The 25,029-nt window shown below is 52.6% G+C and overlaps 1 protein-coding gene and 1 long non-coding RNA gene across 3 annotated transcripts in view; both read right to left on the reverse strand.

Moving 5' to 3' along the window:
* Positions 1 to 16,203, reverse strand: part of Pmepa1 (prostate transmembrane protein, androgen induced 1) — a 51,080-nt gene extending 34,877 nt beyond the window's left edge. The window contains exon 1 of one of the 2 annotated variants that reach the window (XM_034494619.3): positions 16,082 to 16,203. In XM_034494619.3, the coding sequence (XP_034350510.1) occupies positions 16,082 to 16,085 (4 nt within the window). In that variant the 5' untranslated portion in view covers positions 16,086 to 16,203. Of the gene's footprint in view, positions 1 to 15,206; positions 15,372 to 16,081 lie in introns of those variants that run through there. The other variant, XM_034494618.2, reaches the window with a different exon arrangement.
* Positions 16,204 to 18,694: 2,491 nt separating this feature from the next.
* Positions 18,695 to 20,791, reverse strand: LOC143441222 (uncharacterized). The gene is made up of 3 exons (XR_013108450.1): positions 20,736 to 20,791; positions 19,295 to 19,370; positions 18,695 to 18,893 (listed from the first exon to the last, which is right to left on the reverse strand). It is a non-coding gene; the product is annotated as an uncharacterized LOC143441222 (long non-coding RNA).
* Positions 20,792 to 25,029: the final 4,238 nt, after the last annotated feature.

The raw sequence follows: 25,029 nt of genomic DNA on the forward strand, positions 1-25,029 counted from the left end.
CAGAATTCACCAGACAAAAATCAAAGCACAAAGCAGCCTCACAATCCCTAGACAAGCCCTAAGACACACACACACACACACACACACACACACACACACACACCCAGGATGCCCCGACTGGACTTGGGAGTAGGCCAGGGGCTCTTAGCCTCTACTCCGGCCCAGGGCCAGGATCTGCCTACTCAAAGTCGGCTCCACGCCTGCCAGATCCAGGCGTGCTGGCATTCCAGTCAGCCAGCCTCAGTGCCCCTGTGGGCTGCAATAAAAATTCCTAGACAGGTAGTCAGGTCGGAGGCCAGAGCGGGATGAGCAGGAAGGTGGGAAGGGCCGGAACTCCCTTCCAGACCCACGAGGACTGGGGTGTCTGTTGCCTGCCTGGGTACTCATCTGGATCTGGACTGGAGTTTAGAGGCCTGGCTGGAGAAAGTCTACAGAACGAGTCTAGAGCCTAGACCGGTTGAAGCTGCCATGTTGTCCTCCCTGAGAAGGAAGATGGAGATGAGGAGAAGCCAGGTTCAAAGTAAGGCCAGAGTCCAGGGCCATACTGCTTCACGTCTTCCTAACTGGCCTCTCGCTCAAGGAGGCTAGCCAGCAAGTCACACCTGCCGACCACAAAGCCATTCAGACCCTAGCACAATGAACAAAAGATTTGTTTTCTATTCCAGAGGGAGGAATGCTCGGGATCTCACACAGCCCGATTCTGGAGGCTGTTACGGGGAGCCTACATGTTAGGGTGTGGTGAGAGTCTGCTGTGGCAGGCACCCTGAGTTTAAAGTGACCCCAGCACCTATAGGAAGAGCCTACGCTGTCCCTCTGCGGGAAGCTGTACACCACCCACATCTGCAGGGTCTCTAGCCCTTGTCTCAGGTAGGGTCTTGGCCATTTCCCTCCTCCACTGCACCCAGACACAAACCACAACCAGCCCCCAGGGTCTGACCTGGCGACCTCGACTCTAATGGCTGGATGACATTAGAAGGCCAAATAGGAATACTTCCTTTTTTAGGGTCGCTCTTATGGGGAGTCTTGATTCTGCAAGTGCCATGTTTTAAGATAGGGTTTGTTTATGTAGCTCCAATTGACCTCAAACCACAGAGATCTGCCTGCCTCTGCTTCCTATGCGCTGGGCTTAGTGTGCAGGAGGGGCTTGGCATCCTGGACATGGCTTCCAGATGTCACTCACAGCCTTCCCTACTTTTGCTATGTCCAACTGCGCTATGAAAGGGATTAAAATTGCTTAATATTTCCTAACTGTAAAAAACAATTCACGTGTACTTGGTTGGGTTTTGTTGTTGTTTTAAGACCAGGTCTCATATAGTCCAAGATAGCCTCAAACTCCCTCTGTAGTGGAGGATAACCTTGAACTCCTGATCAGGGTATAACGAGAATACCACTATACCATGCCCAGTTTATGCAGGGGTGGGGATGAAACCCAGGGCTTCACGTGCAAGACAAGTGCTCGGTCGTCACTGGGCTACAGTCACTGCCCACACTTAGATCCATTTTCTCAGGGCCGGGAACTGAACTCAGGACCAGGAACTGAACTCAGGACCATACCCCAGGCAAGTGCTCTACCAACCGAGCCACGACTCCAGCTCTCCAAACTCACTTTTACCTTCCAACCTTTCCTTGAACACCAAGCCTCACAAAGTCAGTGCTGCCTGGGCCATGTTTTCCTCACACATTCCTGACAGGCATCTCCCCTAGCACAGGTCTGTCACACACTAGACAGTCCCCCCTTGCACTTCGTGAAAGTTTCTCTAGGGGACCAGGCTATCATGTCTCTGAAGGCCCCCGGGGACTTTCTTGGTAGGGTGGATACCTGAAGGCTTCTGGATCCAGCCCAGCCAATCAGTAGCCATGTGCCCTTCTCCCTGAGCCTCAGTCTCCCCGTCTGTACAATGGAGTTAAGGGGCACTGCCAGGATAGCATGTAACACCATGCTTTGCCTATAGCAGGCACTGAGCACATAGAGGAAGCAAGCAGCATTTCTGAGACTATTGCGGCTGGGGTGGGTGGATGGTGGTGAGGTGGGGACAAAGGACCAACATGTCCATTTCACAGATGACGGGTTGAGGTCTGAGAGCCACACGCTTGAAGCCACATGGACTCTGAGGCCACTACCACTGGATTAGAGAGGAGGAGACCTTAGTCTGTCAGTCTCACTCACTCCTGAGTTCTTTGGACTATCCACTTGGACAGCCATGTGGCAGTCCAACCCCCACAGGGCAGGCAGCTCCATCCTGCGGTCTAGGCTGTCTGGGAGCACAGCAGCCTCTGAGTTCACTAACTCTGAGTAACCGCTTCCTCAAGACATGACTCACATCTGTCTGGGGTCACCCACACCCTCATTCCCCGCAGAGGCACGCAGGCCAGGCGAGGCGGGTACAGGCAGAGGAGCTCAGGCCTGCCAACAGTGGCTTTTGGAGCCACAATAGTCCCAGAAATGGAAAACCTACCGTGACTACAGGCCCTGTCCTGTGAGTCCCGCAGGCTGAGCCGGAGCCGGAGGCCTTGGCCTGAGACCGGAGGCTCCGACGCAGGTTGCAAAGTGTTTCTCACCTGGAATTCTACTGAATCCATTCCCTCAGGGCCCAGCCTGGCCCGGGGAACCCTTCTGCTGAAGTGGCTGCTTCTTGGGGTCATCCACATTCCAATACTGTGGTCTCAAAGTCACGAGGCCATGGCAAAGAGCTGACAAGCCAAGGGACTACAGAACCTACAGCACTGGGGACACAAAATCCAGAGAATTTAGTGACTTAACGGTGAATGTCACAGTAGAGGCTCAGGCTGTAATCCTTGTAGTTGTTCCCCTACCCCACCCTGGAGTTCAGTCTTCAGAGAGCCTTCCAAGTCCTCTGACTGAGAAGGAAACTAAGAAAAAGGGGGAGAACATGGTAGGAGGGAGAGTTAAGAAAAGGGGGAGTTAGAGCCTGGACTCAGGTCCTGCTTCGGCCATAGCTCCAGAATTTTTAGGATGCACTTGCCAGAACCCTGCCTGCTGCTCCTGAGTGATTCCCTCTCTGCCTTGTCCTAACACCTGTGGGTCACAGTGACCCCCTTTCCTTCAGTTGCAACCCAATACTGGACAGTTCCTGTTCTCTCTTGCTCCGAGCCACGGGGATCACTGCCCGCTGGCCTGGTGACCCTTCCAAGAAGGGAAGGACATAGCAGAGGAGAAGGTTTCCCAGCCAGCCAAAAGGGACACACACAGACCCAGCTGGAGAAGTCTGAGAGGGCAGAGGAAGAGAGAGGCCTCAAATCAGACACACCCCTGACACCATGACAGGTGGCTCTAATGCTTGGCTCTGCCTAGGCAAGCTAAGCCCATGCTCCGGGATCCCTCAGCCCAGGTTCAAATCTGCCTTGCAACTGTGTGCTGAGTGATCTTTGGCAAGTGGCTTGGCTCCGCCTCCTCGTGTGCACTGAGGTTGCCATGAGGATTAATGAGGTGGGGCGTGCCAAGCGCTGTGAGCATCTGCCACTGCTAGGGTTTAAAAAGCCACCGCTCGCTGTGGGGGAGTGCCTGGAACAACCTCCAAGCAGAGAGAGCTGTGAGATGTCAGGTTTGCTCCTTGCTTGACTCCTGATGAAGTCTCCCAGGCTCTCCCCTTTCCTGCTCTTATTTCTGAAGCATCTCTGAGTCTATTCCAGAGAAAAAGCCCCCTTGCTACAACTCAAAACATGTGTGAAAGAAGCAGGCAAGAGAAAACAGAAGCTTCTATCTGGACTGGGGTTCGGAGCACTGGTTTTATAGAAAGACAAAGTGTGACCAGGGGGATGTTTCACTCTGTGTTTTTAGTCCATGTCACCTTGGTACATGGACTAAATACATACTAGGGGGTCTGAAAGACCTGAGAGCCGAGGGTAGGGTTCTGTCACCTGCAGCTCAGGAACTCAGCAAAGGACAGCCTGTGACTTGTTAAGCAGCCCAGGAGACTCTAGCCCTGGTGACTTCTAGTGGGAACAATCCCTCTCCCTGTCAGGACTTTGCAGACTCTACTGCTCTGCACCACCCTGGAGCGCCATGTCTCAGTGCTCCAACACACTCCAAGCACTACAGGAGCACTACTTGAGTAAGGATCTAAGCCCAGCAAGATGATGCTGCAATCGATTAGCAATGTCTACCACGAGCAGCAAGTGGAGTACTTAATTGAATGGCAGGCACTAGACAGCCCCAATCTATACTCTGAAAGTCACAAGGCAGGTCAATAAAGTCACCAGCAAGTCTCCAAGTGAACTTTCTTGTGCTCCAGACCTGTAACTGGACAGATACTGCTGACATGCTCCATGCCTAGACTAGGAGCTGGAGACTTGCTAATATATCCTGCAGAGTGGGCAACCCAACAGGAAGCCATGCTGGCGCGGAATCATAAGAGGAAGTCAGCCAGGAGGAAAATCACACAGGAAGAGAAAAAAAGCTCAGGTAATTATCAACCCTTGGATCTGAACTTACATTTGGAGCCTCCACTCAGGGCCATCGGAAGCTGGCTGTATAATTACACCTCTGGGCCACGTGGCAAGCAGCTCTAATTGCCTCCAAGATGGCACCAGAGCGACCATTTTAATCTCGAAGCCCAAAGCAACTAGTGAAATTAGGCAGCAATAATGCTGCATGCAAATTCATACGCCCGGCAGCCGCGCAAGACCCCAGCACAGAGGACACCTAGCACTTATCGCTGGGGAGATGGGGCAGGCACAGTAGACTTCTTTCACAGACGCCACACAGAGCTCCAGATCGACACTCAGGGTCATATTTAGTGGATCTCCACCATCCTAGCTAAGACAACTGCCACATTCAAGGCTGGGTTGTGGTATGCCCCTCTTCTCTGACTCCCATCCCATAAATAGATTAGAGAAATATCTTCCTCCTATGGCCATGACCCTGGGGACACTGAGCTTGCCCTCCCCCAACCCCCCCGCATGAATCACTGGTGGCTCACCACGGCTGCATTCCCAAGTGACTGAACGATAAGGAGGAGGTGCAGACACCAATAAATGAATCACACCTTCCGCAAGACCAAACCTTTGGCTTCTGCAGACACCACTTACAAAGTAGGAAGGAAAGAACAGAGAAATTACTCAGGCTGTTTGCGCAAAGTTGATTCATGGGCTTGTAGAATTATTGCCGACTAAATTGTTTGTGGAAAGGCAATTAGAGCCATGACCAGATGAAGCTCACCACGCAGGGAGCTGGGAACTTGATTCCTGGAGGGTTCCAGGTTTGAGGAGCCTCTTCCTCTTTCACCAACTACCTTAAATTCTGTAGGTGAGCAGGCAGCCACCTGGCGTGTAGAGGAGTTACAACTTGAGCAAGTCCAGACAGAGGCAGAACTCAGCCCTTCTTTGGGTGGAAGGCAGTTTAGCTCAACGCCTCATATGTGCTGTGGACCTGGTCCATTAGAAAGGGGGTCTCCAACAAGTCACCCCAAGGGGTGGGGTTGGAATCTCATGAGAAACTTTTGTAGTCTGTTCCTGACCCAGGGGCAGCCCACCCTGGTAAGCGGGGGGGGGGGGGGGGGGGGGGGGGGGTCTCTGATTCAGGAGAACTAATTGTATCTTCCACCTGTCTCCTGCCCCTAGGCAGAGTCCCACTTGGCATCACTACCTATTCCCTCACGCCATTCACCAAATGCTTACTTCTCACGAATAACTTCTCTAGTCATTTCAGCACAAGAACCAGGAGGCTCTCAGAACAGCGGGAGCAACAGCAAGGCAGGTTGAGCTTACCAAAGATCCCGTGGTTTGGGACTGCTGGAGCCAGATCCCCTAGGGACCACTCTGTCCCGATGGGACACTGTTTGGTGGGGCCCTGTTTGGTGGGACACTGGTGGGACACTGTTTGGTGGAACACTGTTTGGTGGGACACAGTTTGGTGGAACACTGTTTGGTGGGACACTGTTTGGTGGAACACTGTTTGGTGGGACACAGTTTGGTGGAACACTGTTTGGTGGGACACAGTTTGGTGGGACACTGTTTGGTGGGACACAGTTTGGTGGAACACTGGTGGGACACAGTTTGGTGGAACACTGTTTGGTGGGACACAGTTTGGTGGGACACTGTTTGGTGGGACACAGTTTGGTGGAACACTGTTTGGTGGGACACAGTTTGGTGGAACACTGTTTGGTGGGACACAGTTTGGTGGGACACTGTTTGGTGGGTGATTTTTTGGTGGGACACAGTTTGGTGGAACACAGTTTGGTGGGGCCAAAGCTCCACAGCAGATATGGGCCAGTCTGGTGGGACTCTGTTTGGTATTGCTCTGGGGGAACTGAAATAAGTGGTACACAGTGCCTCTCTTGAAATCTACTCTTGGTGGGCAGTGGGGGACTAGGTAGCCGTGACCACTGGGGCTGGAAGACCTCTCTGGGGAAGGACAGATGGTTTTATCCTTATTTTCTTCAAAATGGATTCGGCTTCCCACTGCCCTTCCGGCTAGGACAGGCTGGAAGTTGACTTCACCTGCCCAAAGCTTAGGACAACTGGAACAGATGGAAGGCCAGTGTCTGACGCGACGGAGCAAGGGATCTCACAGAAACACCACCTCTGGGGGATTCATACATGTTTAAACAGACAATATATGCACATGTTTGTATATACACATTCAAATGCTTCTATGATTATTTCTAGACTTGGAGATATGTCATTATGAGGGCCAGCTATGTGGCTCAGCAGGTAAAGGTGCTACTTGCCACCAAGCCTTAACATCCTGAGTTCAATCCCCTAGAGCCACAGGGGATAAGGATAACAGACTTCCTCAAGTTGTCTTTGGCTTTTCCACACAAGTACAGTGAGAGACACACTCATGCATACAAAAATTAAAAAAAAAATAAAAAATAAATAAAAGATAAAAATGCTGTAAGACGTGTATTTGGACGGTGCTAAACCTGGACACGCACACAAACTCATCTCTGGTTTCCGCCGCTTCTTCTGTACACTCTGAAAGCCAGATCCCTTACAACGTAACTCTTATAGCCCTGGCAAACGAAAAGCTATTGGTAGCAGGAAAGGTGACAGATGCCACGGACCCACAGACCCTAGACGATCCCTTTGAGAACATTGCCCCCTGGCAGCCATGGCAAACCTGGTGACCAGCACACACCCACTCACCCACCCCACCGGCTGCCTGTTACCTGCATCTGTAATAGTATTGAACATGGGTCCTATCTGCTCAGCAGGGTTACTCACCCTACTGTCACCCCAAGGATGTGTATTAGAGACAGGCAAAATAGATGGCAGTTTCTCCAAACCTGAGCCATATGACTCTCCAGATATGGGCTGTGCCTGTCCATCCCTGGGGGAGCCCAGTGCTATCAAGGAAGACGATGTCTCCAGTGGACAGAGGAACTAGAAGATTCTCTTGTTCTTGCCTCTGTGAGAAACAAGTTGGTATGAGAAAGCTGAACCCGACAGTACAGGACTATCCAGCTACTCAAAGGCTAAGGTACTAAAAAACACTACAAGTTCCAAGCAAGTGTAGGCTACGAGGCCACCCTAGACAATTCAGAGAGACCCTGTCTCAAAAACAAACAGGCTGGGGGTGTAGCTCAGCGGTAGTGTCCATGATCATAGCTTAACCCCTTGAGGAGCCCACACAGCCCCAAACATTCTTCAGACTCATAAGGACCTGCCTGCCTTTGCCTCCCGAGTGCTGGGATGAAAAGTGTGAGCTGCCTGAGAGCTGACTCCTCCCATATTACCTCAGTGGCTCTCCCAGTCCTTTCCCGGGGTCTCCACGCACGAGACAGTATTGTATTTTTCCGTTCTGACACCTTTATTAGGACTGTAACAGTGGCTGGTTAACCCCAGGTTGGGAGACATCTGGGCTGTGGTAAGAAGACACGGGTGCAGATTTCAGCTCCTACACCTGACTCAGCTTTGAAATCTCTGAGGCGGTGGGTAGGAGGACAGGGCACAGCTTCCTGCCCCAAAGACTTAGAACTTGTGAGCATTAGAAATAACGTGTACCAGGGAAGCTTGATCAGCTGTCTTCACAACCCCACAAGGTGGGTGTCACGTCTCCCTCCATCTTACAGACGGGTAAGCAGAGATGCAAGAAGGATCTCAGCTGGCCTCAAAGCTGAAGGTCTTCAAAGCATGAACCTTGACTGCACCCTGATCTGCCTGGAATATTCAAACAGGCAGGAATGAACACCTCAGCTTTTGGAAACTTTGGGGGGTCAACACAGACTCTCTCATCCCTAATTAGTAGGGTTTGGTGACAGACTACTGCTTGAGAGCAGTGGTGCAGACCCCAGCATCTGCCGCTCTGAACTCCCTCCCACCCTGCCTGCTTCCCTGGCTAACCAATGCCTAGGAGGTGCCCGCCAGGCTTGGGGGGACATTACAATGAACAGACACAGACTCCAGACTCAGACTGTCTGACATTGGTAACTAAAGGCAAAAAACAGATGCCAAGTGACACCTGCACAAAACATCTAGTGACTGGCAGGACGGGTATGAAGGTTCAAAGACAGAGGACCCGAAGTTCAGTTGGGGCTCTCCCAATCTCAGCCCTTGGATGGGCTCTCGATAGCTCTTGTAGCATTCCCAACTGTCCATCACCCGAATGACACAAAGCACGAGTATGAGACAAATGCTATCAAATGCTAGGTGTCCTGCGTCCTGTGATGTCCCCAAGAATAGATTTGGTCCCTCTGGGACATCTGTCAATCCTGTGTCAAACCCAGTCGTAACACATGCTGTGCTGGTGTCCCCGAGACAACACCCCCCTACCCCCCTGCTCTAGCTGAAGGGGCAAACACATTCCCAGGGAATGTTCCAGCCTGGCTAAGTGGGATGGCCTGGCCCAAGCAGCTTACAGTTAGCAGCTGATGGGCTAAGCACACTTACCAACAAATGTACAACAGGAGCTTGTGATCTTAGGACTATCGAACCCCTGCAATGGTAAATCTTGCAAAGAACACTAGGTAGAGTGCAGGAGGTAGAAAGCTGTGTGACCTGGGACAAGTGTCTTCCCCTCTCAGATCCCATTATTCTATCTGCGGATTGGTAGTAACAATTGCTTCTCAAACTGCGTTGTTTTTAAGACGGGGTGTGAGGGTGTGGGGGGAGAATTGGGGGATGCATCAGTAAGTAGTACCTGGCATATCACCCTAGGAACAGAGGAGAAAAGTCATTCTGCAGCCCCCAGAACGCTGACACCCCAAACCTTTGCAGGTTCCAGGGAGCCGAAGCCATGCTATGAGCAAGGCACCCTGGGCATTATCCCCAGCCTGGTGACAGTGGCTTCAGCCAGTGATGGACAAGGCCCTGGTGAGACCACCACACCCCCACACACTGTCAGGGTTTGGCTTTTTAGTGTCCCGGGATGGGAACATGAGGCTTTGAGACAGGTCACAGCCCACTTTGGGAACTAGGCCGGGGAGAACCAGAACAGAGGCACTATCCCTCCCACCCAGAGCACCAGTGGAGCATGTAAGACTGTATTGAAAGCTAAGTAGGAACCCTGATTTCTCAAACTGTGGGTCTCTTATCCGCCCCTAGGGCACCAGTCCTAGAACTGGACCCCGTGGGGTATCTGGACGTCACAGGGAGGTGTTGACTTCATGGCCCAAGTTAGTGCCACCGCACTGCCTCTGCCCCGGCATCCGGACCCCAAAGCTTCTGAGATGAAAAGACCCTGCTGGCAAGCCCTAAGACACTGTCTGGGCCTCCCGTGCCCAGGGAAGGCATGCTGGGGTTTCCGCCAGCTCATCTGCACTGGGCCTGGCAAAGAGTAGGGTTATGACACCAATATTCAATTACCCGCATTCAAGGGCAGCATCCCAGTGGGCCTGTGGATTCCAAAGCTCCCAGCTGGTCTGAGGAGGGGGAAACCTGCCTTTGGCAAACGCTTTCTAAGGCAGCAGAGTGCCAGGTTGTGACGGGCAGAGGACAGAGCAAAATAGTCACATCTAAGCCCACTCCCATCCCCTCTCCTGAGAAGAGACAATGACCACCAGATCTCTGCCCTATTCCACTACAGGGGTGCTCTGCCACCATATTCAGACAGGTCACGTGACAGAAGGCAAGGCAGCGATGACTTTGGGCTCATCCGTCCCTCTGACTTTTGGTCACTCTGCAGGACAGGTCACTCAATGGTAGACTATGTCTGTGGGTGAGTTCTGTAGGTGTTCTTGGTGAAAGAAAAAAAATAAAATAAAAGCTGCCAGCATTTTGAACCCAGGAGCAACTGAGCCTGTGGTTTGGTGGTACGCTCCACCCTCAGCCCAGAAAAAAAATCAGCCCATTAATCAATCCAGGAGTTTCATGCCACTTCACCACTCAGGCCCTCTGTAATTGAAAGGTCAGGTCCACACGGACACACACACATGTGCCGCCGGGTGGGCTGAGTGGAATTGGGAAACCTGCCTCTTAATTAATTACGCACTTATTTTGTACTGCTGGAGATAGAACCACAGCTTCACACAGCAGCCCAGTACCTGACCACTGAGCTACACTTCCAATCCACGGTGGCCTGAGGGACATGCTTCCCAGCTCTCTAACTCCCTGACTACGTACGACACAGGGTGACCCGTGATGGCCGTCAATCGAGCTATGCTGGTCTCTGGTAGCCTGTCGGCCCCCTGGGAGGCAGCATAGTACCTTCTTCAGGGTTCCTTAGGACACACAAGAGAGCAGACACGGAGCTCCACGTGTGCGTGTGTGGGGGGGGCGGGGGGGACGCCTGTGTTATGCTATGACTTCAGAAAGCAAGCTGGCAGGTCGGCTCTGACAAACTCCTGCCCTCAGTTTGGGCATCTTTAAAGAAGATGATCCTGGTGGTGAGGGGTGGGGTGGGGGAGGGACTTAGCCTCTCAAGTTCCAATGTCAGACACCCGAGAAGAGGTGGACACACCACACAGCGCTCTGCTTTGATTTTTCCACCAGCAGGTGCCTCTAGGACATTTCCTTACTTTTAAACAACTGGTGGCCCGGCCACCCACTTAAGTCAGGGCTCTGGGTTGGCCAGCCTCAGCCCCTCCCTCCCCTGAAGCCCTGGCTTTGGGGGCTTGTCACCTTGCTCTTCTCTTTATAGGATGACTTTTAGGATGACGGAACCCTCCCCACTTTCCCCTTCAGAGGGAAGGCAGCAAGGGACCTGCTATGCCTGTGAGCTCACACCCTCGCACAAGTGTGAGCTCATCCCCAACTGTGCAAACGGTTATTTCGCACTTTGACAAACACTAAACTGGCCTGTCTGGCCAAGACCACAGTCACAACACACAGCTCCCCTGCTGCCTAATGACCTAAAACCCAGACGGCAGGAGACCTGTGGGTTAAAAGTCCCAGTGGCAGGAGACCTGTGGGTTAAAAGTCCCAGTGCAGAGGGAAGATGTAGTTGCAGTTCAGTATGCGCCATTCACCCTGGACCCAGAAACACCAGTCTGCTCTGAAGCCAGAACCTTCACCAAACACACCTAGGCTGAAACCGTCTCCAGAAGACACCTTGTTCCTTCCTCTGTGGTACACACTGGGCGCTCAATAAAAGCTGAGCGGATGAGTGGCAGGTGTCGACTTCAAGGAAAAGCAGCTGATTCTGAACAGGTCCCTCTCCAGCTCTTAGGCGTCTCTGCTGAAGCAACCTGTGGTTCCCAGCAGGGCACTTGCAGAAGGCCTGAGACAGTCTGTGTGTCACAACTAGGAGAAAGGTACTGACATTTATCTGGTGGGTAGAGGCCACCTGCACAGGGCCTTCCCCCTCACAGGAGAGCTGTCTGGCCCAGTCTAGAGGCTAAGTCACCCGGGATTCAAGCAGTGTTAAACACAAATGGTGTGCATCAGACAAACCAGGGGAGGGAAAACCGGATGTCCCGTGAGTGGGGTGGGGTGAGTGCATGTAGAGGCCAGAGGACAACCTGGAGTATTAGTCCTAGGTGCTGTCTACCTATCAAATGTTTTTTTAAAAAATATTTATTTATTTATTTATTTATTTATTTATTTAGAGGGTGAATGTGTGGGTGTGCACGTGTGTGGGTGTGCACGTGTGTGGGTTCGTGAGTGTACATATAACTTTGGGGAGTTGGTTCTCCTTTCATCATATGGGTCCCGAGGCTTGAACTTGGATCATCAGTCTTGGTGGCCACTGCCTTTACCTGCTGAGCCATTTTGCAGAGCCCCTACTTTGTTTCTCTAGAGACAGTTTGTCTCACTGGCCTAGACTATCAGATTAGGATGGCTGGCCAGCACCCCCTCAGTCCCCACCTCCGGAGAACTGGGATTACAAAGCGGGTCTGTCACCAACCTCAGGTACGTTCTGGAAGCACTTTATCCACGGAGCCCTGGGATGGTTTGAGTGAGGGCTGGGGAAGGGATGGGTGGCTAGAGGACCCCCTGTCAGACAGTGGTTTTAACAAGCTGAGCTGTTTCTACATCTCCTACCACCAGGGTGAGCCCAGACCAGGGCCACCCTCTAGAAAACCAACTGGCCCCAATCGGTCTGGAAAGTACTCTTAGGGTGTCTGCTCTGCAAGCCACAAGTAGAGACCCAGGATCAGACTCTGAGATATTATAGATTGAGAAAGAGGGGGGAAATACCAAGAAATGTGTGTCTGAGGCAAGTGGTAGGTTCCTCAAAACAGCTGTGGGAGCCATGGGCTGTGGACTCGGGTTGATTCCCAAAGAACTCTTGTGGGCGTTAAGCCCTGCCATCCAAGTTTCCAAATTCAACGCACAGCACATGTGGTCCAAGAAGAAAAACAACTCGGCCAAGCTTCCAACCTCATGTCTACCTGAAGCACAAGAGTTCCAAGCTCACTCAACTCCTCCCGGGTGGGAAACAGTAGAACATCTGAGGAGTACACAGGGGGATGGAGCAATGGGCCAGAGGGAAGCCACCAGCACTGCAACTGAAGCCTGAGCACAAGGATGGAATCAGAAGGACCTTACTTAGCCACGGAAGGCTTTAGAGTCCCTTCTAGAGGAGTGTCCTGAAGAGAAGTCCCAGGGAGAACGCCCTTGCAGGTACTAACTTGTATTCCATTAGGTAAAACAACCTCTCGGGTCTTTCTTCCCACCCACTTCCTATATTTTGAAACAAAGAAATTCCAGAAAACACCAACCTAAGGCTTCCTCCACCCAGACTTTCACAGAACACTAGCAATAAACTGTTACATTATTAAAGTGAGCCTGTCACTGTTTCACTCTCTGTTTCTGTAAGTAGACTATGCATACACACTGTGGGGACCATCCTGTTCTAACGGAGGTGGTGGCAGGGTATTTCCAGGCACTAACCCTGGGCAAGCCTCTTATTCCAATGTTGATGGGGGCAAACACCCGGTACCACCAAGAGCTTCAAGCCATCTTGGCTTCAACCAAGACATCATTAGGACCGATTACCAGTCTGTTCTCTCCTTCGCCTTGCGGGTTCCAGGGACGGAACTCGGGTTGTCAGGCTTGGCAGCATTTTGCTGGCACTAGAGTTGATTCAAAGGGACAAAATTAAGAATGAAGTCTTTTGTTGTTTTTTAAAGTCCAGAGAGCAGAGAAAAGACAAGACCAGAATGTCCCACTGTGCGAAGTCTTTGTCATATGAAGTGGGTCTCTTGCTTCCATGGGAGGTTCCCTAGGGCAATTCCAGCGAGCCAGAGCCAGCGAGGAGAGAGACAAGAGGAATCCAGGAGCTAGGTCAGCCTCTCCCCAGACACGTGCAGATAACTAACATCCTTATAACCTTTCTAGATCTCACGGGGGCTCCTGGGAAGCCATAGAGTTTGGTGCCAGGGAAAGATCACAAACACCAGCTCCTGGCAGGTTTTCTTGACACCTCCTGTCTTGGGGCAGTCAGGCAGCTGAGGAGAACAAGACTTTCAATTCCAGACTGGGAGACCGTGAGTCAAATCAGCAAGAGGACCCCCACCACACACACCTACTTCCCCTGCTCAGGTGGGGCCGGTTGTTGGCTATTTTTACCCCTTAAGCTTTACTGTACATACCGGGGTGTTGGGGTGGGTGCAAACTGTGGCAGCTGCCTGCGGAAACCAGCTCATGAGTCACCTAGCGACTGCCCAGTTCTGTGGCAGTTGCCCCTGGGCTCCACTAGAGGAAGGCTGTCTGGGTTGGGGGAAGCTCTGTGCCCTTTTGCCCGAAGTGCTTTGGGGTAGGATGGAGAAACTAAACCGAAAGGCAAACGGTGCCCCATCCTGCCCAAAAAAGTGGGTTAGGGGAAGGGTGCACATTAGAGGCAGATGGCAGAGAACGAGGTTTCAATTCTCCACCCAAGCCAACAGCCACCTGGGTGGGCCACAGAAAGAAGTAGATGCTCTCTGATCTCAACTTCTGGAGGTGCAGGACGCCAGCCACAGCCTGAGGTTCAAGCAGGACACTCAACACCCCGGGTCTACCACCTCAAGGAGGTCTCAACACAAACATGCCCAAAACTTTGACTCATTTGTAACCACCGTCCCAGGCAGAGTGAACCAAGCAGTCCAGACAGAGGCTATTTATAGGAGTCCGGGACAGACATTCACAATGACACACACACACTGGGGATCCGCGGTGGGCTAGACGCGCCAGCGCTGAGTACTGGATTCAGACACCTGAACACAAATGGTCCTTAAATCCGGCTAGATTCAGATCATATCCCCAACCCCCGCCACGCGCACACACACACACCAAATCAGACACTGCGATGCAGGGACACTCGGACACACACTCCGCCGGCACAAACCGCGACTCTGATCCACAGACACCTAGAGACGCGCCGAGACTCAGACAGACGGACCAGCGCACTCTACACACGCAGGGAAACCCGGGGCGCATCGCCATGGCCACTCCAGACACACGCCAGGAGCCCCAGACACCTCCCGGGCCAGACAGTGTCTCCCCCGCCCGCTCCCCCGCCCAAAGTTGATAAAGAGCCTAATTGCTCCATCGCCGCGGCCCCAAGGGAAAACCGGATGGAAACTTCCCCGACCCGGCCGGCCTGGCCCTCCCGAGGGGTGCGACGTCCCCGCCGAGCCCCGGGTCCGAGTCGGGCCGGGCGGGGCGCGCGCGGCGGGGACCGTGCCAGGCTCGCAGCGCCGCGGGACAAAGCCGGGCTGGCCGCCAGCTGCCGCGAGCCTCCGGGAGGGCGCGCCCCGGGCGCGGCGAGCGCAGCCGGGGAGGCTGGGCGAGGCAGGCGCGCGGCCCCCGAGTCCCCACGCGATCGCGATGTCCCGGGCCGGGGATCCCACGGGGCTGTCCCGGGGGGAACAGGGCTCACTCACTGATCTCCATGCTGGGGAACAAAGAGCGCTGGCAGTTGCACGCGCAGGAGACATTGGGCTGCCCGGCGGCGGCGGCGGCGGTGCCGTTGACCCCCATCAAGCGGTCACGGGCGGCGCGGGGCGCGAGGCGCGGGGCGCGGGGGCGGCTCCGGCCGGCGCGCGGGGCTCGGGCCCCGCATACAGCGAGCGGCGCGGAGCGGGCTCCGGGCGCCGCCGAGGTCCCCGGGGCGAGCTGGGTCCCCCGGCCGCCGACCGGGAGTCCCGGGGCGGCGAGCCGTGGCCGCGGGCGGCGTGCGGGGCACGGGCGGGCGGCCGGGGCACGGGGCCGCCGGGCTCAGCCTGCGCGCCGGCCGATCCGCAGCTGAGCGCCGCCGCCCGCTCCTCATTCAAGTCCAAGGAGATCGGGTTGCGCCGCGCGCCCGCGGTCGGAGGCAGGCAGACGGTCTGACGTCAGCGCTAGACGGGGCTGCCGGTTCCCACCGCGCGGGGGCCGCGGAGGGGGCGCGCGCTGCGCCAATCCCCGCCGACGGCCCCCGCACCCTCCTCGGCCCGGGGGGCGGGCCCGTTGTGCGCGGGGCGGGCTCTTAAAGGGCCCGAGCCTCGCGTCCCTGTAGACCCGTTGCCGGCGCTGGCTAGACCCGGCGCCCTCGGGAGTCCGCAGTCCAGGTCCGCGGGGGACTCCCGTGTCTGCGGTGGCCACAACCCAAAACCAAAATCAAGACAAAAAGTTAAGGTGTTCTCCTCTCCAACTCCCGCCCCTGGGGCCCATCAGCTAGGCTTTTAGGGGCACCCGGACACTACAAGGTTTCTGGGGCGTCTTGGAAGAGTTCAATGCATGGAAATCAGAGCATGGAGAGCCCGGAGTAAAGACTCACCCATGGCAGTATTTCTCCGGAGACTGAGAATTCGTCCTGAGCCCCATCTCGCTTCACGCTCCCCTGCGCGCCTCTTTAACTGGGCCTTTTGGATAGACTGGGATTTCTGTAGACACGCCCCGAGAAGCGCCCCCTGGTCCTTGCCTTGTAAATTAGTGCCCAGGACTGGGGGTGAGAGTGGGGGAGGGTGTCACTATTATGGGACACCCAAGCAGTTACACACCCTCACCCTCTATCTGCGATCCCAAGGGCCACCGACTGACTGGGTTGTGTGGCTCAGAGTGTAAAAGGGGGTCATGGGAGTGTGCTTTCTGTTCATTAAGTTTTAATTAATTACTGGAGAGCTATGGAAACCCAAAGCTCTGACTCAAAGATATTAAACCGTTACATAAGAGGCCTCCCATCCCTAGTGCAAAGCCAGCCTCAAATGTGAAGTGTGCCTCTTTGACACATTCTTGAACTTCCGGTCGTGTGGTGCGCCTACTGTGTGCCAGAAACACACCAGATAGTCATGTCTCCCATAGCAACTTGGGGAGACGAAATATTATTTGGCTTCATTTTACAGCCTGGAAAAGTGTTCAGCTAAGCACAGGCTGAGGAACCTAAGTTCTGCCTAGGCTGATGGAGTCCGTGTCTCTGCCCACACATGATCCTACTTTAAGGCTCTTCATGCAGTGCCCCTTGTCTTTAGAGAGGGGAAGCTTTTACAAGTCATTGTTATTTTGTCTTTAGTAGACTGGAAAGAGAAGGTGACGCTGAGATGAGAGAATAGTATGCGGAGCGGCCCAGGAAGTGGTTTCCTCTGCCCAAGCTTCAGGGACTTTCCTTGAGGAGCCACCCTGGAGTCCAGTGTCCATTCAGAGGGAGATTCCAAGATGCTCTGGTCCATTTGTTAGAAATAGCAGCTCAATCTCGCTTTTTGTTTTTAATATTTATTTTTTTATGTATGTATGAATGCTTTGCCTATGTATGTATGTCTGCAAGCCTTGCCCGCACTTTATGCGGGAAGCCGAAAAGCCATCGTTTGATCCTCTGGAACTGGAGTTAGAGATGGTTGTGAGCCACCGTGAGGGTGCCGGGAACTGAACCCAGGTCCTCTGGGAGAACCGTAAATACCGTTAAAGGCTGAGCCACTGCTGCAGCTACAAGCTCAGTCTTAAAGCCACGACAGGGCAGGGCTGTGTCTTCACCATGAGAGGCTGCCTCTGTCCCAGCACCAGTATCTTCTCTCTTTGGCCTGGGAAGGTCTGGCTGACATTTGACTCCTGTAAAACCCAAGGAGAAATTCTAAGTAATCTTGCCTGGGAGGGTGCGGAGAAGGTGGACTGCAAGTGGTTAGCCCAGGCCTGCCCACCTCAGTTGCTGCACAAAAAAAAAAAAAAAAAAAACAAATTGAAAGTAACTCCCAAGGCATTTTTTTTTTTTCCAAAAAGTTTGGACCATGACCCAAACTAGGGCCGGGGATTCATTTGTTCTTATTTTAACACAGGTGGCAACTGTGTCTTTCCCCCATGGGTGGGCGCCCAGCCTCACAGCCTTTCAAGATTGGCTAGTTTTAAAAGAATCTTGGCAAAGGAGAGGAAGCGGGTTCAGCTGCGCCAGGGCTGTACAGTTCTGGGAAGGAGGTCAGAGGGAGGCTTTGCCAAAACAAAAGGTGGGGGAGATTTACCAAAACATTTTTTGTAAGTTGGATGGATTTAAAGATTTGAATTCCTTTGTATAAAAGTTCCTACAAGGTGTGTGTGTTCAGTTTGAGGGAGGTGTTGTGGAATATTGACCCCTAGCAGGCTACCTTTATAGAAAAATATTTACAAAACATTTTTTCCCCCACGGGGCCAATGGAGATCGCTCTGGCTTCACTCTCCTTCCGGTAATTCGTTCCATCAACAAACTCCGAGAGAGCCTGGGACCTTGGCAAAGGAATTCAGTGGTGTAGCTCTTGTCTTTCAGAGGTCTTGCAGGAGATCTGGCTAGTCCATCCATGGGAAACATCTTGACCGTTGGTTATATTGGAAATAAGACAGCTTTTAATTTAGTCTTTACATGTGCATGTGCGGGTGCATGTATGTGCGTGTGTTTCAAACTCGGGACAAGAGGCTGAGGTGCCTGTTTAACATTTCAAAATTCTCCCAGCATCCCTCAGTCCCTACCCATTACAGAGTATGGTGGACAATACCCCTGCCCTCTACCCTGAACTCTCCAGCCCTTCCCCCAGAGGCTTTTCCCTATATAATGCATATACAGTTTAGTTACCTGCCCTGCCCTCCTTTTGAACCTTTGACCTCCTGGCTGCTCTATTTGGTTCCCCTCTTCCCTTCCCTTTCCCCCTCTCCCTAATGATTCAAGGTCATGACCATTCTGGACTCTCCCTAAAGTGTCTCCCTTCAGCTATGCTTCCCACATATCTCTAATAAAGGATCTCCTACCTAGGAACAGCCCTGTTCTTTCCTTTCACGTTTGTTTGTTTATTTATTTTTCATTTAGATCACATGTACGTGAGTGTAGGTCAAAAACTGGCTTGCAAAAGTTGATTCTCTAGCCATGTGGGTCCCCTGCAACTGAACTGAGGGCCTCAGGTTTGATTGACAGCCAATTCCTTCACCTGCTGAGAATCTCTGGCTTTTTATGTGTAATGCTAAGTGTGTGTGGGGTACCTGGGGAGGCCAGCAGGGGGCGTCAGATCTTCTGCAGCTGGACTTGCAGGTGGTTGTAAGCAGTTTGATGTGGGTGCTGGAAACCGAGCTCTGGTGTTCTGGAAGAGCGATTCCTGCTCTTAACTACTGAGCCATCTCTCTGGCCCATGAGGTAGCTTCTACACAGCAGAGGAGGTTAAATGGTAGCAGACAGAACTAACCAGTAAATTCAATGAGTTGGGAAACAACCAACCCTCCCATTGCCTTGACCTCCCATTGACCTGTCTGAGGTGACAGCTTATGACCACCATGTACTGGGTGCTACAGTGTGACCTTACACCCATCACAGTAAAAATGAGACTGGAGGGCTAGAGAGATGGCTCAGTGGTTAAGAGCACTGATTGCTCTTCTAGAGGTCCTGAGTTCAATTCCCAGCAACCACATGGTGGCTCACAACCATCTGTAATGGGATCTGATGCCCTCTTCTGGTGTGTCTGAAGACAGCAACAGTGTGCTCACATACATAAATTAAATCTCTTTTAAAAGATGAGATTGGATATTGTCATGGTGTCTGGCCTACCTGCAGGGCATCAAGCACAGTGAGCATGATTGTGTGATCTCAGTCAAGTGGTTTCACCTTAGTTTGGTTTCCTCCTCTGCAAAATGGGACAGCTGATGGCTAGGTCATAACGGGCCTCAGGGAGTTCAGAAGAGAGAGAGAGAGAGAGAGAGAGAGAGAGAGAGAGAGAGAGAGAGAGTGTTGGGGTCAGGAGCCTGACACAGCAATTCTTGCTCACTGAAAGCTTCAGGGCACCCCTGGGGAGGGAGGAGTCTGCTGTCAGTAATGTCCATTTTTCAGGCCAACAAACTGATGGCTTGCCTATGGACAGGCCCTTGGTAGGAGAGGGAAGAGCTCTGGGAGGAACATGGGCTGCACTCGAGGCCGCTTTCGGGTGTGGGGGCTGCTGAGAAAATCCAGGACACGGGATTAAATCTGAATTTCAGATACATCTTGTGCCGTACCAATATCTCACTCATGGTATTTGGGTCACACCTATCCTAAAATGTATGTCTTAGTTAAAGCTTAAAATTTCCTGGATGGCTGTTATTTGTTGGTATCTGAGTGTGCTGAGAGCTTACTGTGAGGCCAGGGTCCACTGTCCGGATGGGTGCGTTCTGTCCAGAGGGAGTGGGGCAGTGTCAAGATGGTGTCAAGTGAAGGTGAGGGACTCCTTCTGCCAGGAGTGGTGTGCCTCCCTCCTTCCTCCCTTTGTCAGGTACCCGGGGTTGACATCTCTCCTTGCAATACCTGAGCCACATCCATAAAAACCTTCCCCTCCCCCCTTTTTAAAAAAAATAGGTCTATGTTGCCCTGGATGGCCTTGAACTTGCAATCTTTCTGCCTCTGAAGGAGCTGTGCCATCATGCCTGGCAGTTTACTTGTTCATTATTTGTGTTTATTTGTTCATTAGATAATAAACTGCCCCCCTAGTCTATGCTGGGCTCCGTGGGGATCATTGGCATAGGACTGAAAAGCAAGACAGGTTGAGACCACAGACATGGCTGCTAAGCTGGAGCCAAGGCCCAAGGGGTACATATGTGGAGAGGCTCTCTTGCTATGAAGGCCAGGTGGGAACCATCCTGTACTGGGACTTGGCCCTCCTGGGGTGCATATTCTTGGAAGTGAGACAGACTAGACTGTACGTGTATGAACACGAATCTGGTGGTAACTCAGAGACAGATGCGATAGAAGATCAGACAGCAGGACTGTGGCCAGTAAGTTGGGTCAGCCTTTCTGGGAAGCCGGAGCCAGGTGTGAGTGACACAGGCAGCAAAAACCAGGGTTTAAAGCCGTGGGTGGTATTGGAGCTAAGGGCCCTCTTGGTCTCAGGAAGTCTGGAGTTGGGGATCTATTTCCCAATCCAGCTACGGTCACAGAATTATGAAACGGTTTTGTGTCCCCAGGCAACTGGCGGGACAGGCCTTTCAGGGACTCCAGACAGCATGGCCCTGTGCCCTACCTCTGAGCTGGATATGCTCCAGCGAAACAGGCAGAGAGAAAAGGGCTTGTCCTGGCCTTGAGGGGCTTTGCTTTCTTCTCAGCCACAGTGTGAAGCCAGCTGCAGGGTAGGCTCCTACCCCCCCGCCCCCCCGCCGCCTCCCCTGATCCCCCAGCACCACAGACTCACAGGACCCCAGGCTCACTCCAAAGATCCTGTGCTCAGCTCCTGCCTCCTCTGACCCTGTTGTCTCAAACTGTGTGGTCATTAATAATTTTTGAGCAAGGGCCTTCAAAAATCCTGTGGCCAGCCTTGTGCAGGTGCCAGGTCCATACCAGCTGCCAGATGAGGGTGAACAGGAGTCAGCATGGGGTTCGCCTGGGTCTGATGGAGGCTGGCAACATCTTCATGGTACCCACTGGCTGCCAGAGGCTGGCCACTCTGGAAAGTCATGGCTCAGTCAACAAAGGGCTTGCTGTGAGAGGGTTCACTGGGGCTGGTCCTGCCCCCTTACCTCTGGTCACTACCCCCTTCAGGGGGACCAAGCTGCCTTTGAAGAAGCAGTCCCAGGCAGCCTTAGGTGGTTTAGTGACTCCCACCTCAGCTTTACTCCTGGCTTATGACCTTTGAAAGTCCTTCCAGCTGAGGCATTTCCCCCAGGTCATTCCCAGCATGCCTTGAGCCCGGCTTAGTCTCTCTGGACTTTCTCCAGGCTTGTTTTACTTAATGTTTATCGGGGACCTGCCTTGAGCTGGGCCCGCCGGCCCCACACATTCTTCCTTGTAATCCCATAAATATGCCTGGGGTCCCACTGGGAGCTAGTTCTTACTGTGAGGCACTGGGCCCCACAAAATCTGGAGTCTATTCACGTTTGACAGCGGAGGGATGCTGGGTTTGAGGTTAAGGGTGGGTTTAGGAGATTTGAAGGCAGGTTGCTTCAGTCTGAAACCACAGTGGGGCAGGGTGTACCTGGACTCAGTAATGATGGTCTTCTGCATCCCTCCCCTGACCAGACCCTTTTGCCTTGGTAGTGCTAGACATCTCAGGTCAGCCTTAGACCCCAAAATCTCCGTTCACTTTTCTCCATGGTTCCTTCTTTATACAAGCTTATCTAGAAGACAGAATGGCTGTGTCTACAGCAAAGCCTGAGCAGCTGGTAAAGTAAGAGACAGACACTTCTGGATGCCGCGTGAGTGACCTGGCCCAGTGACCTCACCTAGCCAAACCTGGGTGGCAGTGGGGCAGAATTTCACAATAAGGGTAAAGAATAGTAACCCTGCAGAAGCAGCCTATATACGCTTGTGAGGTCCTGATTGCTGGCACATGCCTGGGTGTCTCAGGAAGGCAAGCCCATATAGCTTCTTCCCTGTGGGTCCCCATGGCCTTGACTGAGCTCTGTGGAGCTGTAGAGGCTCTGTGGTTCTCTGAGGAGTAGGAGTCTGAGGACGGTCGGTCACATAAGCGTACCGATCATAGTGGGGGCAACTTCATTCCTTGGTAACTCCTCGCTAACGGTCCTTCTTCCCTGTCGCCTCATCTCCACTCTCCAGTTACTGTGTCTCAAGTGCCTAGAAGCCTGTTCAGCACCTACCAAGAACAAGTACCTGCCTGGTTATAAGATGGAGTAATACAGCATCTATTTGCATGCGTGTGTACGTGTGCATGTGTGATGAGCTTGTGGACACATGTTGCTCTCATGTGCATGCGTGTGTGCGTGTGCATGTGTGCATCTTCAGATTCATGCAGAGTGTTCCCTGTGTATACATGCTAGGTGCAAACATGAGGATTTCCCTGTAGGGCACATGTCACAGTGTTTTAAGGTCCTAATACATTTGGCTCAATAGCCATTATGCACAGGCCCAAGACAATGTCATCTGTCTGTCCCTGTCCTTGACAGCATTCCCACTCCAGAGGAGAGCGGATTCCATGAAAGACAGGCTTTGGAACTGCAGCAGGAAGGCAGGAGGCAGAGAGGAGAGAGGATGAGAAGGGGGTCTTTCAGAGAGTCCTGTCTTCTCAGGAGCAAACTGAGGCCCAGGAGGGACACCAGAGCTTAGGCAAGGTGTTCTGAAAACCAGCGCTGAGCCCAGGCCCCCTCCTGGCTCTGGATCCAACCGCTCAGGCTCCTTGCTGGTCTTCAGTAGCCTAGCGTCAACACCTTTATACCGAAGGTTGAGCCTTAGACTGCCTGAAAGAGTCCAGATGTTCAACCTGCATCTAAAACACTCCCTGAAAGAACTATCATCAAATTGACTTCATGGGTCAGAAGTACTGGCAAAAACATCTGCATCTGTTGTCAAGAGTAATACATGTTACTGGTTAATACTGTAAAGTGGTTCTCACCTATATGAGTGGCTTCTTCCTTCCCTCCCCTTTGCCCCCTCCCTCCTTTCCTCCCTCCCTCCCTTATTCATTTGAGATGGGTTCTCCAGGCTGGTTTCAAGGTCTTAATCCTACCTCAGTCTCCCCTATGCATGCAGGGTGCCAGGGCCTGGTTCAAGTATACAAAACTACAAATCACAAGTGAGGCTGTACCACATAGCAGGCTCTGCACCAGGCTTAGGGGGTGGGGTGGGGCAGGGCGGGGCGGGGGTGCAGTACAGTGACTGTAGCTGTCTCTCAGGCTCTGCCTCTGCAGAGCTCACCCTTTGAGGGGCTCACACGTTCATGGGCTCCTTTCCCAGACGTTGATTCTGAGTTTCAAGAACTATGAGGTTACATAAGGATCTGTTACTACGACTAACAGTGTGGCCTTATTTGGAGATGTTGGGCCTCAGTTTCCTCTTTTAACATGAACTCTGAAATGTGCCACTTACTGGAAGGGCCACTGTTAGGATTCAGTGGGGACTGATGTACGACTGCCAGGCCTGGCTAGGAGAGGCTTTGGAGAAAAGTCTCATAGCCCCATGCAAGACACACTAAGCCGCAGGTTCCCTGTCCCCTTCACCGCATCTTTCCTGGTTTTGCTATGTGCTTTGTTCTGTGTCTTTAGCCCCAGCTGGCTGTCCTTGCCTGTCCTTAGTCCCAGGAATAGCAGCTTAGATGTTCCCAAGGCCTCCCGAATACCAGAGGAATCTGGCACCACGGCACCCTCGTACCCCAACAACCCCTTCCTCCCAAGAGTGTGGGTGCCAGGTCAGCATGCCAGGCACTGCAGCTGCAGCAGGAGCCTCTTGAAAAGGGACGCTGCTCTCAGTCGGAGAGCAGTGCGGAGTTTGGGAAAGGATAGCCAGGCTCTGCTCTCACAAAGAAGTTGGTGCTGCATTAGAAAGCAGGGGCAGGCAGCTTCTGCTTTGTTCTCTGCTGCCTGCGTGGCTCTTCACAGTGCCTAGGACAAGACAGGGCTCAGTAAAGAGTGATGAAGGAACACAGCGTAGCTCTGTGACAGGCCTGCCCGAACACGCCAGCAACACACGTTCTCCGGACATGGAGGCAGGAGGGCTTTCACAGCTCTGACGTAAGTCTGGGTAGAGAGTTCTAGGCCAACTGGGGATACCACGGGAATTCCTGTGTCAAACCACCCCCTCCTCCAGAAAAGTGACATAGATAGGGCCCAGACTAAAGCTTCCTATCTACCTCAAAAGACAAGAATGTTGAATCTACTCATTTGTAAAAGAAAAAATTCAAGATAAAGGGTGTGGGGTAGGCAAGAGTTGAATAATTGAATAAAGAAAGCCAAAGATAAAGCTGTGGCTGGGTGTGGTGGTGCACACCTGTCATCCAGTGCTTGGGCAGAGGGAGCAGGAGGATCAAGAGGTCAAGATCAGCCTTCACTATACAGCAAGTTCCAGTCTGGGATATGCAAGACCCTGTGTCAAACAAAATAAAACAAATAATTTTGAAGAAATAGTGACTAATGAGAATTATTCTCTCAAATGTAGTGTTTGTTCTGTTCTGTGTGACAAATGTTAACTTCAAAGGTGGTAAAGGGTAGGCAGGGTATGGTGGCCCCATCTCTAATCCCAGTACTCTAGAGGCAGAGGCAGGAGGATCTCTGTCAGTTAGGCCCAGCCTAGCCTGAAAAGCAAGTTCCAGGCCAGCCTGGGCTACACAGTAAAGTCCTGTCAAATAAATAAATACATGGGAGAGTGTTTGCCTAGCATGTACAAAGGCTTGGTTCCAGCCGGGTCTACATAGCAAGTTTCAGGGCAGTCAGGGGTGGATCATCACCATCATCACCATCATCACCATCATCACCATCATCACCATCACCATCATAATTTGTTTTTATAAATATTAACAAATAAACAGATGTGGTAGAGGGCTTGCAGCTCAAAGTCCTTGGCTTGGTGGTGGTACATGCCTGTAATTCTAA

The sequence above is a fragment of the Arvicanthis niloticus genome, chromosome 2 (assembly GCF_011762505.2).
Source record: "Arvicanthis niloticus isolate mArvNil1 chromosome 2, mArvNil1.pat.X, whole genome shotgun sequence".
Classification (NCBI taxonomy): Eukaryota; Metazoa; Chordata; class Mammalia; order Rodentia; family Muridae; genus Arvicanthis; species Arvicanthis niloticus.